At 38.9% G+C, this 17,900-nt stretch overlaps 4 protein-coding genes and 1 long non-coding RNA gene across 14 annotated transcripts; 3 read left to right on the forward strand and 2 right to left on the reverse strand.

Moving 5' to 3' along the window:
• Positions 1-218: 218 nt before the first annotated feature.
• Positions 219-2,934, reverse strand: sat1b (spermidine/spermine N1-acetyltransferase 1b). 2 transcript variants are annotated; one of them, XM_027004395.3, is made up of 6 exons: positions 2,670-2,928; positions 2,234-2,285; positions 2,043-2,126; positions 1,691-1,792; positions 1,572-1,612; positions 219-1,433 (listed from the first exon to the last, which is right to left on the reverse strand). In XM_027004395.3, the coding sequence occupies exons 1-6, from the start codon at positions 2,733-2,735 to the stop codon at positions 1,263-1,265; spliced, it is 516 nt and encodes a 171-aa protein (XP_026860196.2). In that variant the 5' UTR covers positions 2,736-2,928; the 3' UTR covers positions 219-1,262. The 2 variants fall into 2 exon arrangements, with proteins under 2 accessions (XP_026860196.2, XP_081573672.1); XM_081717546.1 differs by lacking the exon at positions 1,691-1,792 and having other exon boundaries at positions 2,670-2,934.
• A 723-nt stretch (positions 2,935-3,657) lies between these two features.
• LOC113573883 (acyl-coenzyme A thioesterase 9, mitochondrial-like) lies at positions 3,658-10,712 on the forward strand. 8 transcript variants are annotated; one of them, XM_035526509.2, is made up of 16 exons: positions 3,658-3,764; positions 4,228-4,316; positions 4,711-4,737; positions 5,803-5,848; positions 6,072-6,242; positions 7,844-7,881; positions 8,001-8,084; positions 8,201-8,304; positions 8,571-8,644; positions 8,729-8,796; positions 8,891-9,002; positions 9,215-9,305; positions 9,437-9,522; positions 9,772-9,859; positions 9,954-10,104; positions 10,239-10,712. In XM_035526509.2, exons 1-16 carry the CDS (start codon positions 3,682-3,684, stop codon positions 10,295-10,297), a joined length of 1,371 nt encoding a protein of 456 aa, XP_035382402.2. In that variant the 5' UTR covers positions 3,658-3,681; the 3' UTR covers positions 10,298-10,712. The 8 variants fall into 8 exon arrangements, with proteins under 8 accessions (XP_035382402.2, XP_026860243.3, XP_035382403.1 ...); XM_035526510.2 differs by having other exon boundaries at positions 3,661-3,869; XM_035526514.2 differs by lacking the exon at positions 3,658-3,764 and adding an exon at positions 4,551-4,595 and having other exon boundaries at positions 4,229-4,316; positions 5,803-5,933.
• Positions 9,749-11,433, reverse strand: LOC113573884 (uncharacterized). The gene is made up of 3 exons (XR_003410260.3): positions 11,303-11,433; positions 10,222-10,315; positions 9,749-9,877 (listed from the first exon to the last, which is right to left on the reverse strand). It is a non-coding gene; the product is annotated as an uncharacterized LOC113573884 (long non-coding RNA).
• A 28-nt stretch (positions 11,434-11,461) lies between these two features.
• On the forward strand, positions 11,462-14,743 carry abhd10b (abhydrolase domain containing 10, depalmitoylase b). Its single transcript, XM_027004443.3, has 5 exons — positions 11,462-11,670; positions 12,090-12,273; positions 12,420-12,531; positions 12,778-12,915; positions 13,295-14,743. The coding sequence occupies exons 1-5, from the start codon at positions 11,577-11,579 to the stop codon at positions 13,634-13,636; spliced, it is 870 nt and encodes a 289-aa protein (XP_026860244.1). The 5' UTR covers positions 11,462-11,576; the 3' UTR covers positions 13,637-14,743.
• A 150-nt stretch (positions 14,744-14,893) lies between these two features.
• On the forward strand, positions 14,894-17,861 carry tagln3b (transgelin 3b). 2 transcript variants are annotated; one of them, XM_027004438.2, is made up of 5 exons: positions 14,894-15,029; positions 15,530-15,762; positions 15,945-16,119; positions 16,501-16,603; positions 16,726-17,861. In XM_027004438.2, exons 2-5 carry the CDS (start codon positions 15,583-15,585, stop codon positions 16,865-16,867), a joined length of 600 nt encoding a protein of 199 aa, XP_026860239.1. In that variant the 5' UTR covers positions 14,894-15,029; positions 15,530-15,582; the 3' UTR covers positions 16,868-17,861. The 2 variants fall into 2 exon arrangements, with proteins under 2 accessions (XP_026860239.1, XP_026860238.1); XM_027004437.2 differs by having other exon boundaries at positions 15,544-15,762.
• The last annotated feature ends 39 nt before the right edge of the window (positions 17,862-17,900 follow it).

Here is a 17,900-nt window from a genome sequence, read left to right on the forward strand (position 1 = left end):
GATATATTTGGTAATATAATTAGCATACTAACATGTAATTAATGTTAATATGTAATAGTTTTAATGTATTTTCACTATGAAGATCAACATTTTTGTTTTGTTAATACTTTGACTTTACTGATAGTACAGTGGCTGTTTTTAAAATCTAAATAAAGGAAATTAGTCCCTCTGAACTAAATGCAAAATAATAATAATAATAACAAAATACAGAAAATTCCTTTTAAGGTTTAACATTGTGTGGTTTTATTTATGCCATTGTTAGGGCTATATACACATAAATATAGACACCTAGAAGAAAAAAAATATATTACTTTTTGAAAAACTGAAAAGAATCAAGCACCTGGTCAATCTGAGTACAGTAACAATGAAGACCAGTACAGATGTGCCCATCAGAGGGATATTCACAGTTGGTGATTTTGATAATAAAATTATTCAGGTTTATTCCAGCACCTTTAAGCACATGTTTACTTTTGCTTGCAGCTGTTTATTGCATTTCTGTAAGCTCCAATAGATGCTCCCAGATCTGCAAGCACCTGAAGCAGTTGCCAATTTTGGTTTCTGACTTACAAACCACCTAGAACAAGCCTGCAGTCATAATATTTTAGTACTGCGCTAGCCATGCTCGTTTACTTAAACATAACATTCCTTTACCTTCAACATAGAATGTTGTAAGAGTTGGTATAACCATGGTAATGATTAGGTAGTGCCTACCCTTAGATCTAAAGCAATAGAAATATTAGCTGATACCATGGGTGTGCATTGAACAGCTTCCCCCACCTTCACAAACAGGCATGGCAACTATTTCTCTTCAAGGCAAAGGAGACATGAGAATGCTTTACTCCTACAATGACATTACTCAGGCATGATTAAGTTGCCTTTAATTTAAACAGGAACTGTGAACAAGTGACACGTAAAAACAAGATTTTTTTCACCTGTTACATTTAAACAGAAGTGAAAATAACTCTCTAATTGTCCCTCTCCTTATTAAATTAAATGTCACCAAATGACAACACATGCCTGTTTCTATATGACATTAACCAAAAACACACCAAAGGAATTAAAAAGGCAATCATCGATTGCTTCAATAAAAAAAAAAAAAACTAAGTTCCTTTCTGTCAGTCTCAAAAATACAATTTATATTTAAGATGATTAACGTTGTGAATAGTTTGGTGAATGCCCAATGTATATTAGCAAAGGAAACACGTAGTGAGAGAGGTGGGTGTGTCGAATCCCTCCCATGGACTCCAGTGCTATAGGGCACCTCACTCCTCTGCTGACAAATTCAGCAAACACTGTTTGTCGATTCTGAAGAGGCGCCAGCCCTCTGCCAGAGAGAGGTCCAAGGCTCCACGTCGCTTGTAGAAGTTGATCGAAGCCTCGTTGGACTGGGCCACAATGAAGTGCATGCTGTTGCAGCCACTCTTAAGTGCTGTCTGTGGACACAATAAGATGAGAGCAATGGCTACAATGCACAGTAATAACTGTCATTCTAATATAACAAAAAAATGTAGATTAAAACCCCATTAGATGTTGAGTATGTGCCATATGAAAAAAAGTGGATTAGAATTTACCACACTGAGGTTTTTCAGGATTTCTGACCCAATTCCTAGACCTACAGAGATGGAAGAATTTTAGATTTCAGATATACTCCATACCTCATAACATAATCTGATTCCCAACAAATACTTACACCTGTATTCTTTCATCACAAAGAAGTCCTCAAGGTAGAGCAGCTTTCCAATCCATGGATCATAAGTGAAGTAGTACATAGCAAACCCAATTACTGAATAACCTGCAAATGCAAGTTTTAATGTTTTAAAATGTATGTTTTTAATGCTTTGGTGTTGCCATACTCGAATGAATACAAAAGTATGGATTGTAAATAAAGACACAGAAAAAAATGAAATGATACTTCAGCTGCATAAGAGGTGATTGATCAAAAAAATAAAGGTTTGCTTTTATTGATCGATCGATGTCTATCTATCTGTCTGTCTGTCTGTCTGTGTGCGCGCGTGTGTGTGTGTGTGTGTGTGTTTCCTTACCCTCAACTTTCTGTTGCTCAGCAGGAACTTCAGCGACGATGCAGTGGTAGAAGGGGTGTTCACCAAATCCATCCTCAAGAAGATCTGTACACAGGATGAAATAATTGGATGCCATGCAATTACTTGTTCTACTACCTTGTACTTTGGAATGTGATGCCCGTCTTTTCATTGCACGTATTAGTCCACCTCACCTTTCTCAGTCAGCATTACTTGATCTTCCTTTTCCACGATCTTAGCAAGTTCCTGTAAATATAGTGTACAATGTTATTTATACAGCTCATTTTTGTTTATTTCTTTATTTCAGTAGGCTGATGTAACTCGGTGGAAAACAATAATCATTCCTGGTAGTACAAAGAGGCAAGGGAAAGTGAAGGAGAAACTGAATTCAGCCAAAAGAATATGGAGGGTATGTACCATAACTGGACACAGCTAACTTAATAAAGACAAGTTAATGCTACGCTTTTTCGCGCCAGAGAAGTACTTCATAAAAAGATGGCAGCTTTCAAGAGTTCACGCACAGCTTTACTTTCGACAGCGCTGTAAAGCACTCAATCAGACACGAACAAACTGCTGAAAAATTATGCAAGCAGTCAGGCTATTAAAAAAATAAACGGTGCAAAAACCTACCTTAATAAGTCGCAATATGTCTGTTACATCTTCTGGCTCTGCTTTACGCAACTTATAATGTGCCATTTTCTTCTTTTTCCTTTTCTCACTAGTCCTCTATAAGTGAAGCGATGCAAACGATGTCTCTTCATTCGCTTCCCAGGAGTATACCTTTTGTAGTCAGTCTGGGATCCTGACCCTATAGTAAGGTGCTCACATTCAGAAGGTCGACTGTGCGTCAGCTGCTAAGGTTTCCTTTGCTTAAAGTAATGTTTATGTTTGTGAGTGGGCCGTTACAGTAAAATTTCTGACCAATAGAAAGGCGCAATAGATAGAAACGTCATACTGTGACAGTTTTTCACAGCGCCATGCAACTGGTGTTGTGGTTAAACAGATGACTCCATCCATAGGGTGTCATATAGCCTATTTAAACCATTTTCTGGTACCGATATTTTAAGGTCAAATAATTTGTGGACAAATCCTTACATCTCGTTGTAATAATCTACGGATTTAAAAAATCAATACTTTTCATTATGCAATTGTAAATACCTTGGTTCTTTGATAAATTTGACAGTAACTGTTAATGTCAAGCTTTCATTTGAAGTAGGCCTAATTTGTGCAAAGACTTCCGCTTTGTAACTGACCCCCGCCCACCAAATAAATTAAAAAATCGAAATAGGTATAGTATGAAGATACAGCATTAAGTCATTCTGTATTGCTCAATTTCTATTTCAAATTTGTTAAATTAAGCTTTAGAATGATTGAATTTACATTTGTGAATATGAAATTGTGCAATAATAATAATAATAATAATAAATATGCTACTAAGTAATACATCTTTTATGATTATCAAAGTAAAATAATAAATAAAAGGGGGTTTCTGTGTAGCCACAACCTACATCATAGAATGAACATCTGACATTTATGTCTTTTTTTAGCTTAATAAAACTATATTTGCAGATGATATCTATGCTGGGCTGGAGTTAGGGTTAGCCGTTGATCGGTTAGGTTAAGTCTGAACACGGACGTTTTGATGTCGTGGTGGCGATATAGAATAGTTATTACGGTACAAATTGTTCCAGGGTTACCAGGAAGGTGTCTTGACTGTCCCGTCGTGTAAGGAATTCTTAGCCCAAGTTAGCTATCTAAGATAAATCTGTCTGGTTCTGTCATAGTTTGAACTGTTTAACTAATACAAGAAGCCGACATGTTTTCACCTAGGTAAGAGCTGGAGCTTGATTTCTCGGGGTGTAAGGCTCCAATAGAGATTCCTGACATGGTACATTATTAGCCAGCTAGCTCGCTAACCTAGCTACCTTGTCCCAACATGCGGTTTTGTTTTGTTTGTTTGTTGGGTTTGTTTGTTTTTTTTGTTGGGTTTGTTTGCGTGTGTGTGTGTGTGTGTGTGTGTGTGTGTGTGTGTGAGAGAGAGAGAGAGAGAGAGAGAGAGAGAGAGAGAGAGATGCCAAGTTGAAAACAGCGAGACAATTTTTAACCATTTATCATTGCATAAGGCTGCTTCGGATTATAGTAAACGCGACCCTGAGTCTTGTGTCTTGTCCATCTCTTACGGGTTCAGGGTCCTGAAGTTGGCCACGTCTTTGATGTCCAGGGCGTTTTCTGTGGGCTCAGCCTCCTTACTGGGGAAGGCTCCTGATATGGCTGAAGGTATCTAGCACACTCATGAAAACGGACATAGGTCTGCTAACTAGCTATGCATCTCTGCACCCTTTGGTTTTTCGTTGACTTTTGATAACTGTTGTTAGATAAACAGTTTTAAAAATAATAGCTAAATTTGCTATTATTATTATACAGTTGTTTAGTAATTGTGAGAGCCTTATCAGTGGTTCTTAAACCATTTTGGGAGCACAGTGTTGTGCTTTTCTTGCTCTCACATCCCAGATTCACATTTATGGTGGGCTGGATTTAGCCTGTGAATTAAATCAGGTGTGTACAAAGGACACTGTTTCAAAGTTATTGTAAATTTGACTTTACCATATTGGGTCTTTATCAAAATTGCCTTTATTGTAGTGTGTCTTCACTCACTTATGTTTCCTTACAGGAAACTCACACTTGCTTGTGACCAATGGTGTGTTGTTGGTAAAATTAATCTAATCTATCTTGCATTCTTTTTTAATTAGTAGAGCTTCTGCCTCTCACACTAAGCCCCTGAATGGGCATAGCCCCGTGCTGGGCCATAGTCTATTTGCTGGGCAAAGAGAAACACGTGGCTTTTATGACTATCTTCAAAATAAAAGCCCCAGATCCCTGATTGGGCAACTAGCCAAATAAATACAATTTAATAATAAAAACATAAAGCAAAAGAAAATGATATATTAACGTTAACAGAAGAGTTGCCATTTGGTTTATTTTTCTTCTTTAAATGACACTTGTAGAAGAGTAAACTAAAAAGCATTGACAAAATAGATTGACTTTATCTTTTTGTAAAAAATATTTTTAAAAATGTCATTTTTTAAATCTTTTTCATCAACTGCAATTTTCTTGCTTAGCAAGCACTTCCACCCAGCACAGGGTCTGTTGCCGCTTAGGGACTTTGCCCAACAAGGGGCTTGGTCTGTGTGACTGCAGTTAGATGTGTCTTGCTTTTTGACCTTAATTAACCCCAGAAACACAAAAAACAACTAAAGCTCAACTACTCATCTTTCACATATGGCTTAATTAACAAATTAATTCTTTTAAATGTTTTTTATATTTCTAAACCTACAAAATGCTGTGCTGTGTGTTGCTTTTGTATACATCCCTAAATCTTCCTTGTGGAAGATTTCTTACCTGTTTCACAAACTCTACAAGTTCAAATGGATTACATTAGCCTACAAAACTCAGTATACATATAGAAATATATCTTTTTCTTTACAAATTCTATTCAGTGTTGTAATGGGGCAGGTTTTTCTACTAAAGCTGTCATTTCATCCCAGTAGTACATTTACTTGAATGCCTTTGGAGTGCCCCGTTTCCTCAGTAGGCATTAGCAACTGAGTATTAGCCTCAGCATACTCTCAGTGAGTCCATGCCATGCTGTTTGAGAAGATATAAGGCCATGCAGCAAGCTTACAGCAGCATATTTCCTTGTTAGATCTCGTCACCTGACTCCTCTGATTCTGTTTTTTTGTTTGTTTGTTTGTTTTTTTAACAGTACGAAATAGGCTGAGGCAGATTGTGGGAGCATCAACCAACTGGAAGTATGCCATCGTCAGCCTCTGAGAAATATTATGCATTTTCAGACACGTCGTATGGTTCACAGGAAAACTGTGCTATACTATTAATGTATGACCATAGTTACTATTAGTTACATTGATTAATGGGCTATGATCCACAAATCCATTTTTAGTAGTTTGAAATTGAGTCAGTGAATGATACACAGTTGTAATTGCCTGCTGGATTTTTATCATTTTCCACTTACAGAGACCACCAGCAAGCCATGGAGGAGCGGGCTTTGCTAAGTAGGCACCTTGCTAGCAGTCAAGATCAGCTGCCCGCCAAGACGATGAAGGACAGTGAGATTGAGGTGCATCTTCCCCTGGGTACACAGCCCTCACTCAGAGAGAAGTACCTGAACTACCACAACACTGTCAGGTAAAACCAGTAGATTTTCTGTTCCTCCTGACCTAAGGCATCACTGTAGTGTGTGGCTAAAACTGTGTGTGTGTGTGTGTGTGTGTGTGTGTGTGTGTGTGTGTGTGTGTGTGTGTGTGTGTGTATTCAAAGAACATTCCAGGTGAGTAACTGCAGTGTACTGTAGTAAGAAATGTAGAGATAATCCAAGTTGTAGTAAAGTACACAGAATTACCAAAACGAGCTGGCAACAAGTTATTTAACCCTAACTGATGCAGGGAGTAGCTTCTCATTTGTTAAAGAACCATGTCGAAAGACACATCCTGTGGTTGTGGAAACTACTAAAATCGGGTTAAGAACTGTCCAACGTATTATTAAAAAGTGGAAGGACAGTGGGGAAAGATTATCTTGGAGGAAGGAATGTGGTGGGAAAAAAATTTTGAATGATCGTGATCGGCGATTACTTAAACGTGTGGTGAAATCAAATCATAGAAAAACAACAGTAGAACTCAGGGATATGTTTAATAGTGAAAGTAAGAGCATTTCCACACACACAATGCGAATGGAACTCAAGGGATTGGGACTAAACAGCTGTGTAGCCTTAAGAAAACCACTTGTCAGTGAGGCTAACCGGCAAAAACGGCTTCAACTTGCTAGGGAGCATAAAGATTGGATTCTGGAGCAATGGAAGAAGGTCATGTGGTCTGATGAGTCCGGATTTACCCTGTTCTAGAGTGATGGGTGCATCAGGGTAAGAAGAGAGGCGGCTGAAGTGATGCACCCATCATGCCTAGTGCCTACTGTACAAGCCTGTGGGGGCAGTGCTATGATCTGGGGTTGCTGCAGTTGGTCAGGTTTAGGTTCAGACGTTATGTGCCCAAAGAATGAGGTCAGCTGACTACCTGAATAAACGGAACGGTTATTCCATCAATGGATTTTTTCTTCCCTGATGGCACGAGCATATTCCAAGATGACAATGCCAGGATTCATCGGGCTCAAAATGTGAAAGAGTGGTTCAGGGAGCATGAGACATAATTTTCACACGTGGATTGGCCATCACAGAGTCCAGACCGGAACCCCATTGAGAATCTTTGGGATGTGCTGGAAAAGACTTTGCACAGTGGTCCAAATTTCCCATCACCAATACAAGATCTTGTGGAAAGATTAATGCAACTCTGGACAGAAATAAATGTTGTGACATTGCAGAAGCTTGTGGAAATGATGGCACAGCGAATGCGTGCCATAATCAAAGCTAAAGGCAGTCCAACGAAATATTAGAGTGTGTGACCTTTTTCTTGGCCAGGCAACTATATATATATATATATATATATATATATATATATATATATATATATATATATATATATATATATATATATATATATATAATATGATATAATCCGTAATATTTGTGATCTTTTAATGTTATTTTTGTGAGTGTTTTCAATTGCATTTGAGGTTAATGTTTGTATATTTATATGGGATGATATTTTAGATCTTTATCGGGTGTGTAAAACATCTTTTGTAATACTTCAAGGGATATTGTGTAGTTTGCACTGATATTTCATGCTGATTGATAAAACACTGGTGTCTCACTTGTAAACACTTCTCCCCCACAACAGATTTGGTCGGATTTTGGAAGACCTTGACAGTTTAGCGGGTAATAAACCTTCCCCAGTCATAATAATTGACCAGCATTACAAGGTCACTATACATGAGCTCAAGATTGATACGACCCTTTCTTCAACATGACACATTTATTCAACTTTGTTTCCACAGTGCTCATCTGTTACTCCCACACTTTAAATAAGGAGCTGGAGAGATCTCCACTTTCCATTGTAACCGCCCTGGTGGACAAGATTGGTGTGTGATTGTGCATGTGTAGTTATTATGTTTATTATATGTTTATTATTATGGACTAATAATAATAATATCTTGAGGTACATATTGCATGTCATTGTCTTGTGGTTGTTTCCTAGACATGAGAAAGAACATGGTCTACCCAGATTGTGACATCAAGTTCACAGGTCATGTGACGTGGGTGGGCAAGAGCTCAATTGAAGCTAAAATGCACATGTCACAGGTACCTTTGTAAGGAATGTGGGATATTTCCACACATCCCACAATCCTTGAAAATTCATAAAGCCTTTCCAAGAAATATAAGATTAATAAAAATAAGGATAATAAAAATTTGTATGCATGAGGGTTTGATATTATTGATTCAGTCAGATTATTTCTTTATTACCTCTTGCATGTCAGCAGGCCTTAGCTGAAATAGACACAAACTGCTTTATGCATCTTGAGCTTTTTGTGTGTCTTTACATTAATGTCATAGAAATGTTTCCACAGTTCCATGATGGAGCCTACACTCCTGTGTTAGATGCTACATTTGTGATGGTAGCCCGAGATCCACAAAACAAAAGGTATGACTACAAAAGAGGCTAACAGATTTATATGACGTAGTAAATTGACTTGGAATTAATGTGAGCCACTCTTCATAACTCTAGGGCAGCTTTTGTAAACCCACTAAAACTTGAAGGGCCAGAGGAAGAGAAGCTTTTTCAGCAAGGAGAGAGTAAGAGCTTGATATATGTGATAACCTTAATATGTACAGTTTAAAATTGTTTTCGTTGTCCCAATTTGAATATCCAAAAATCTTTTGGGGTCAGTTAACAAGAAGAGGCGCGTGGAGATGAGCACAGCCTCATTACTGAAGGTGGCACCTACAGCTGATGAGAGGAATATCATCCACAGCCTGTTTCTTAACACTCTGGACACAAAGTAAAATTCATGCAGAAATTCACACAGACATAAACGCACACATATGAAACCAGTTTAATGAGAGAGTGAATTTCTTAGTCTTGGTCTAGATGAGGTTTAGTCATAAATCAAGATTTCTGCCAAAGGCTTGTATTGCAGCATCCTCCACGTTTATACCTTTATTGAGTCATGCTCTTCTTCATGGATGTCCAATGTTCTGCTTTCCCATTTAGGACAGTCAGCTTCCGGAGTCGAATCCGCCCCCCCAACTCTGTGTGGATGGAGGATGCTAAAATGAAGGGCTTGGAGATATGCCATCCACAGGTAAGATGAAACCCACAGGTGGCAATAAAAATAGAGCTTTTAAAATTCTGCTAAAACCTGAAAGTTGGTGTGTGTGTGTGTGTGTGTGTGTGTGTGTGTGTGTGTGTGCGCGCGTGCTTTTTACAAAACAGGAAAGGAATATCTTCAATCGGGTATTTGGTGGCTTTCTCATGAGGAAGGCCTACGAGCTAGGTTGGGCCAACGCGTGTGCATTTGCGTAAGGCATCATTCCAATTTTCACTGGCTGTGCTCTAGACAACAGTTATATTTACAGCATTTGGCAGACTGTTGTATCCAGTGTGAATTGCATATTTATCAGTATACGTGTTCCTTGGCAATCAAACCCTTGACCATGGAGTTTTCAGCACTTTGCTCTACCTGCTGTTCCAGGTCAGCTGCAGGAGCAGTGTTTATTTATTTATATATATATATAAAATATATGCTTGTATTGCTGCCTTTGTCACAGTGGTAGTAGGCCAATTCTGGTGTCTGTGGATGACATCATGTTCCAGAAGCCGGTAGAGATTGGCTCCCTGCTGTTGCTCTCTTCACAGGTAGCAGCTGACCTAAACCTAGCAAAAGTAACAAAAGTGTTACAATGCCTTCAGTGCATTGACACTAAAATGATGGTCCTGATGTTTTTGACAGATTTGTTACACTGAGGGGAATCACATCCAGGTCAGGGTGCACACCGAAGTGCTTGAGCCCTTCACCCGGCAGCACAACACCACTAACATCTTTCACTTCACATTCCAAGTTGAGGAGGATGTTCCTGCTGTTGTGCCACAGAGCTATGGAGGTCTGGACATACATTGTTTTCCCTTAAATATTTTAGGATTTATATCACAGTGACAGTGAAGTTGAGCGTGTTGATGAATGTGGAGCGCATGCATATATATAACACACACACACACACCTTTTTGTTCCCCTTAGAGTCTATGCTCTACTTGGATGGGAAACGGCACTTTGATGAGACAATGAAGGGCCAGTGAAGATTCTTGATTAAGAATCTGGACATCAAAAAAAGATTCATGCCAATGTCTTACAAAGCAGTATCGAACACTTTTATATTATATGAAAATCTTATAGCTTCATGTATCTAATACCTTTACAGAAATTGAATGCTGAAACCATCTTTGGAAAGTTTTGTAAGTCTGGGAAAGTTCAGTAAGTCAACTGAATCCCTTGATGTTTTTGATGATTAGGTGGGACAGTATAAAACCAATATGCTGTTTATCTGTTGCTAAATAATGTATATGTTCATGTTCATAAGTTACAGAGAGGATGTTTGTGAGGTTTCTAAGTGCTTCTAACCTGTTTTGCTTGAAACTATTGAGATATGTGTGTACATAGTGGTTGTTGCTTTGAACATATTCTCATATTTGCAGATAAAGGCACTACAAAAGAGGACGGTTAAGACTACACTATAGTTTACAATATGTTTATAACATATTTTGTGTTTTGTATCTTCAGATGTTTACTAAATATACAGGATATACAAGAAACATAAATATATTCATTTTAACATACCGCTAAGTTATGAATTTATAAAGTGATAATGTATTAGAGTATATACTTTGATCTTGACATTTACTCTTCGAGTAAAATCTAATGTGCATTGTGGAGAATGTATTGTGCGTTACATCCAAATGTAATATTTGGATAGTGTGATTCATTATTCAAATACCACATTTAGACGGGTGAGTCTAGAGAACCTGAGCTGAAATTAAGCAGAGACATTAAAGTTATTCAATTTAGAACGCCAAAAGGTTATTAGAAACATTTTCAGTTATAGACCAGCTGCACCAAACTTTGTGCACAACTAAGTATAACGAATAAGTCTGCGTTGTTTTTATTCGTCCAAGCGCACGATCACGTGTGTTTAAAAGCTTTTAAAAAATAAAGTTTACGTTTAAAATGCATTTCCTGATTTGATTATCGGTGAGTGAGACTCATCTAGATTTTGTAGGTATTGTATGAACAACACAAGCCTTAACTGTATTTGAGTTATCCGGTTCGGATTCATTCTTTAAGGATTATGATGGAGACGTCAGGATTTCTTTGGCAGGATCTTTCAAGGTTCAATAAAGGGTGTGTTAAAAAAAATCAGACGTAAAAATTGGTCGTTGTCCAGTATATTCTACTATCCTGTGACTGACGAAGAAACAACAAAATTACAGTTTGACACAGCGGAAAAGAGGACTTTTTTCTTCAGTACATGGCAACCTAATTAGTCTCGCGGTATTTCCGCAGATGTAACTTCAGCACAGTATGGCAGCCGTAGTGCTCGCACACTGTCGAAGAGGACTTTCCCAGGCTTTGGGCAGTGGACTAGTCGGTGTTCTTTCACCGAAGTTTGTCAATGGTCAGTAAAAGTGAACTCATTGCATACTGTTGCATTATCCTGTAGACCTCTTAACAGCATTCGTAAAAAAGCAGCTAGATTAGGGGCTGTGACATGGAAAGGCCGTTTGAGCATTTTGGTGCTATGAAATAGGTTAGTTACACCGTATATCTTTGATCTTTATAAGGTGTTTGATTTGTATATAATTGTGTTGATTCTGCCGCACTGAGAAGCCAACATCGTTGAGATGCAGCGCTTCATGTTGTGGTATTGCCATTATTAACATTGTCAAACCGCATTAAACTGCACATCTTAAAATTCGATAAAGTAAACCTGTCCTGTGCTGTACTAAGTTGCGGTTACAGTACTATAAACCCTAACACAGTTCAAGTGATATGCATGTCATTTCGTAACAATTTTGTTACGAATTCTTTTTGCAGGGGTCAGACAAAAGTCTGGTATACAGTACATATCACGTCCAGACTTACCAAAGCTTGCCTATCGCAAAGTAAAAGGAAAGAGTCCTGGTGTGATGTTTCTCCCTGGCTATGGCTCTAATATGAGTGGGGAGAAAGCCGAAGCCCTGGAAGACTTCTGCAGGTCATTAGGCCATTCCTGTCTGAGGTAGCCTAAACAAGTTTGATTGATTTGTGCTACAGCAAAGCTTTCATGGTGTTGATCGGTCACTTTTATCAGCTCCATTTCTTATTCCAATATGTTTATTATCTTATAGTGAGCACGGATGTTAACCGGTTTGCGTTGTTGTATAGGTTTGATTACACAGGCCATGGAGCTTCAGAAGGTATCTTTTCAGAGGGAACTATTGGAACCTGGAAGAAGGACGTTCTCTTTATGTTAGATGAAGTTGCCGAAGGGCCACAGGTGAAATACAGTAATAATCCTGTGAATGTTTGTTCCAGTAGTGCCAAGGAACAGTAGTGCCTATGGCCCCTAGAGGTCGTTCCAGTAGTGCCTATGGCCCCTAGAGGTCGCTACTATTGCGCAAATATTTAAAGAGTTTGACTTTTCTTTTATTTTGGTTCTTCTGAATGTCCATGTTTACTTTAGTACAGTGTAAAAATATTTCTTTTTGAGTTATCAAAACACTTTCTGTGTTTTTTGCTGCAGATTCTAGTTGGGTCCAGCATGGGTGGCTGGTTAATGCTGCTTGCTGCAATTGCTCGACCAGAGAAGACGAAAGCTTTGGTGGGCATCTCCACAGCAGCTGATTATTTTGTTACAGCTTTTAAGTCACTTCCTCTACAGGTGAGAAGCCATTAGAGCAGAGGTATTTTACTCTGAACATTGAATCCTTATTCCAGTCCTAGATTTTGTAATCACTTGTATTTTTATTTTTAAATGTTTAATATTATCTATTGACTGGTTTGTCGTCATGAATGATTTGTTCATAAAGGGAGGATGTAAAATCTCTAGAACCTGTACCTTGAGGGTTATGATTTGAATTGTAATTGAGGGCAAAATTCAATGGGTGAATTATGGGTTAGAGGTCTGGCGTACCCTGCATTGAGATGAAATGCATAGCACAGTATGCATGGTATTACCCAGCCTCCAAAGACATAAACATGTAGCATCAATCATTTGATTTCAGTATAATTCAGAATTATGAGCCTCCATTTTCTGTCAGGAGAGGAAGGAGTTCGAAGACAAGGGCACGTGGACGATTCCAACAAAAAGTAATGAGGAGGGTTTCTTCACGGTGAGCCTGGACTTCCTGCGGGAGGCTGAGAACCACTGCATCCTTCACAGCCCGATCCCGATTGCCTGCCCCGTGCGTCTCGTCCACGGCCTGAAGGATGAGGACGTGCCCTGGCACGTCTCCATGCAGGTGGCTGAGCGTGTGCTTAGCGCTGACGTTGACGTTATCCTCCGCCGTCATGGCCAGCACCGAATGGCTGAGAAGGATGACATCAAGCTCATAGTTTACACCATCGATGACCTCATTGACAAGCTGACCACCATAACGTGAGCTGGGGGAGGACAGTCTCAGTTCCTCTAGCCAAATCCGACCTCTCCTGCCAAAGTCCCCACGGCCTTTTTGATGTTTGTGATGACAAGAACAAGAGTATGCAAGGAGTCTGGAGACTTCTGGAGAGAAAAGGAAACACCAAACCTTAAAACCTGAATCCCTAGTGCCTTCCCAGTGTTTTTTCTACCTGGTTACTTTTGAGTACTGTTTAGCATAGCCTTTTGGTCAAACTGCTTCTTTTCTGACAAAATCCTGGCCCATTACCACAGTCATATGCTCATATGTCTACTCTGCTTATATTAAGGAAATAAAGCATCGTATCTGTCACTTTTAAGCTTCTCTAGCACTTTCTGTAGATTTATAAATGGCTCATAAACATTTTGTAAGCCACTGGGCTCCCCCTGTACTCACAATAATGTGTGTGTCAAGGCTGACCCTTTGATTTGATCTACCCACTCTCTTCTGATTGTTTGCTAGAAGTATTGAGCTATTTGCTCCAAGAAGCACTTGCTTGTTTATTAACATGTGATTAAGGTGGACTGTCCAAAGTGGCCAGGGCTCAGTCTTCCAGCTGTGACTCTGCTGATATCACACTCTTAACTACCAGAATGACCTTTCAGCCACTCAACGGTGGTGTACCATCAATCAGCTCTAAATTAGCACAGTCTTAATGCCATAACATACACATCCTATTAAACTGGTCATACATAAGAGCATTCAACCATGCACAGTTGTTGAAGAAAATACCATTCATTTGTTTACCTTCTTTCTATACATTTTTATAAATGGTAAAAAAAAATGCAATAAAAGCAGCAATATGTGCTTTCTTTAATGTTTTTTTTGTTTGTTTGTTTTGGTTTTTTTTACAAAATTATATAAATCATTTTTCACCATCAATTCATGTATTCTATGTTGAGGTGCTGTGTTGGGTAGAGGGTGCATTCTCTGTATACAACACTAATGTGCATAATCTAATTGGGATAGAGTCCGGTTTACTGTTGATGCTGGTGAACATTACGTGTGTGTGTGTTTACCTCATTCACTTATTTCCACGACTGAAATTCTAAAAGCACGAATTATAGTCTAAATAAAATAATATAAGCTACACTTGTCATCATTTGTTGTATATGTTATACAACAGTAAGTAACCGGTCTATGCATAGACTCCGTACTAATGTAGCCAGGTCTGGCGCACTGGTATGCGGGATCTTATGAGACCTCCTCGTGACGCCTGCCTATATAACGGGTGTCGCGCCACACCGGACAGCGCGTCCAAGCCGTGCCCCACCCCTAACTGCATGGATGCTTCAGTTCAGCATCTTCAAGCAGTGCCCAGAGGAAGGAACTGACCGAGCGCTCGAGCGAAGGGAGGCATCAAGCGCATGCACCAGCGGTAAGTGACCTGCGCGCTTATGTTATATTGCTTAATCTAATGGGAGTGTTTAGAAATAACTTTTGACACGTAGCCATTTAACCTTCAGTATAGATGTCAAACTTATATTGACTTACTATCCGTGTTTTTACGATGTACATTTAAAAAATAATAAATGTCTGTTTCCGTATTAGTCCCTATTACAAAAGATGAACCTACGAATGTGCCTCTGGCGTTCTGCGGTGCCTAATTGATACGCTTTATGTCACGATGGGGATAGACGCTTGAACCACACCCCGTCTGATATACTAAAGCCAGTCCATCCTGCTTTGAAACTGTCATTCCAAATCACAAGACAGCGATATTTATTGTGTCATAATTTATCTTCAAGAAAATAATTTTTATTTATCCTAAACTGATATGCATTCTAATATCCTAATAAAACATAGGCTAAAATGAAATGTAAGTTTGATTTTGAAAACAGCTTTTAGGGTGAGTTTATGTCTATGGATTATTGTTAGCTTTGTTTCTTCAGACATAGATTACTTGAGAGTAAGAAAAAAACTGAGAGATCATGGCAAACCGAGGCCCCAGTTATGGCTTGAGCAGGGAGGTGCAAGAGAAGATCGAACAGAAGTATGATCCTGAGCTGGAGTCTCGTCTGGTGGACTGGATTGCCGCCCAGTGTGGGGGAAATCTGGAGAGGCCACAACCAGGGAGGGAGAACTTCCAAAAGTGGCTCATGGATGGCACTGTGAGTTCTCTGAGTTGGTTTTGCTCAAGGTCTCTGCCTCTTGGTGAAAGTATTTGTGAATGAGATGAAAGTTTATCAAGTATGGGCTCTTATTTCTTCTCCTCTCTCTCTCTCTCTCTCTCTCTCTCTCTCTCTCTCTCTCTCTCTCTTTCTCTCTCTGATTTTCTGATTATCTTTTTCAGATCCTCTGTAAGCTAATTAACAGTCTATACCCACGTGGCAAAGAGCCCATTAAGAAGATCCAGGAGACTCCAATGGCCTTTAAGCAGATGGAAAAGATCTCACAGTTTCTCCAGGCAGCTGAGGCATATGGAGTCATTACCACAGACATCTTTCAGACTGTAGATTTATGGGAAGGTACAGTAACCAACTAATGCTATGACTGTGGTTTGTGTGGATTCCTGGTCACATCTGTAGAACATGGTGCTACTAATAGCAAGAGCATGGGTTCTATTCCCAGGTAGTGAATGTACTCTCTGCCTGATAAATATGTAAGTACCTCAGACAAGAGCTTCTGCCAAATACCCTAAATGTAATTGACTGCCATTTTGTAAAAAAATGTTGAATAAATTGTTATATTTTTGGATACAGAATTAAACAGCTATTAGAAAAGCAACAATAAATGTGGAAACGTTTGAAAAACTTTAACAAATTTTATGGTAGTGCAAAAATATTCATTTACATTTCTAGGTAAGCATCCACAACCTCTACAATGTTTGTTGGTTTCCTTGGCTGCAGGAAAAGACATGGCAGCAGTTCAGCGAACTCTAATGGCGCTGGGCAGCTTGGCTCTCACCAAGGACGACGGACAGTACCGTGGCAACCGAGACTGGTTCCACAGGTGAGTGACACCATTCTATTGAGCATCCTAAGAATCATTTAAGCTATGACGATAAACCAAGTCATCAAGTGGACTTGTCCGCCCTGCACCGAACCCTGAACCTGCATGTCCGCCGCACACAGGAAGTCTCAGTGCAACAGGCGAGAGTTTTCTGAAGAGCAGCTGCGGCAGGGCCAGAACCTGATCAGCCTGCAGATGGGCAGCAACCGTGGTGCATCCCAGGCTGGCATGACTGGGTATGGCATGCACCGTCAGATCATGTAAAACCAGCTTCCCTGGCCGGCGAGATGTCTCACACACCCAGCGGACCTTAATCCCCCCTTAACCCTAGCCTTCGCTGAGCAGCACCTACTTCACTCATGTGACTTGTCCCAGAATGATGACAAGTGTCATGTGGTAGAGCACCTTCACTGTCAGAGGCCAAGTATGTAAACATTCAAAACCTTTCAAAACCATCTTGAGATTCCATATTTAATTAACCAGTCAAATATTAGCATGATTAATGAGTGATTTTATTTTAACTTTAGTGTAACTTATACTTATTTGTTTTTGATGAAAGAAAATTATATTTTAACAAATAATTACATATATCTGAGTGATTTTCATTCATGTAGTTCAGTGACAACAGCTGCCATTATCTATGTAAGCATTTAGTACTAAATGTTGTATCTTTATTCAAAGATAAATGTTCAACTAAATGTTGTATCTTTGTTCAAAGATATACACCATACAACAGCTTCATGGTTGAAAAACCTACATAAATATTGCTATTGACCTTGTACAACATGTGAATGATGATCTGTATTCACCTCTTCAAAGTGTTATGTCAAATCGACAAAAATGTGACCATATGGGGAAGGTTATATGACACTCTATCTGGACATACAATATGTATTTATCTTTCTCATTTAGAAGGTTTGTGAATGTATAAACCCATGTTTCATGTGATGTTTCTTTGTTTTTTATGTTTGGTGGAAATGTTGAATAAATCAATACACTATCTTAAAAGACAATTTTGTATGATTCACAGTCCACAAATGTTCACAGAGTTCTTAATTAGAAAGCCTGTTCTGTGTCTATGTTTTTCTTAATTACAAATCAGTTTTCTTTTTATAGATATAGGATATAGGTGGAAAAGGTTACTAATAATGGATCAGTATTATATATGGTGTCAAGTGTTATACATGGGGTCACAGTAACACATTAAATGGCATTGCTCAGTGCCATTTACCACTGAAATTGAAACTAATTAAAATAGTAAAGCACGCATATAAACTTCTATTGTTTACTGTCTCTC

Source organism: Electrophorus electricus, chromosome 1, assembly GCF_041902795.1.
Source record: "Electrophorus electricus isolate QZ-2024a chromosome 1, ASM4190279v1, whole genome shotgun sequence".
In the NCBI taxonomy this organism is placed as follows: Eukaryota; Metazoa; Chordata; class Actinopteri; order Gymnotiformes; family Gymnotidae; genus Electrophorus; species Electrophorus electricus.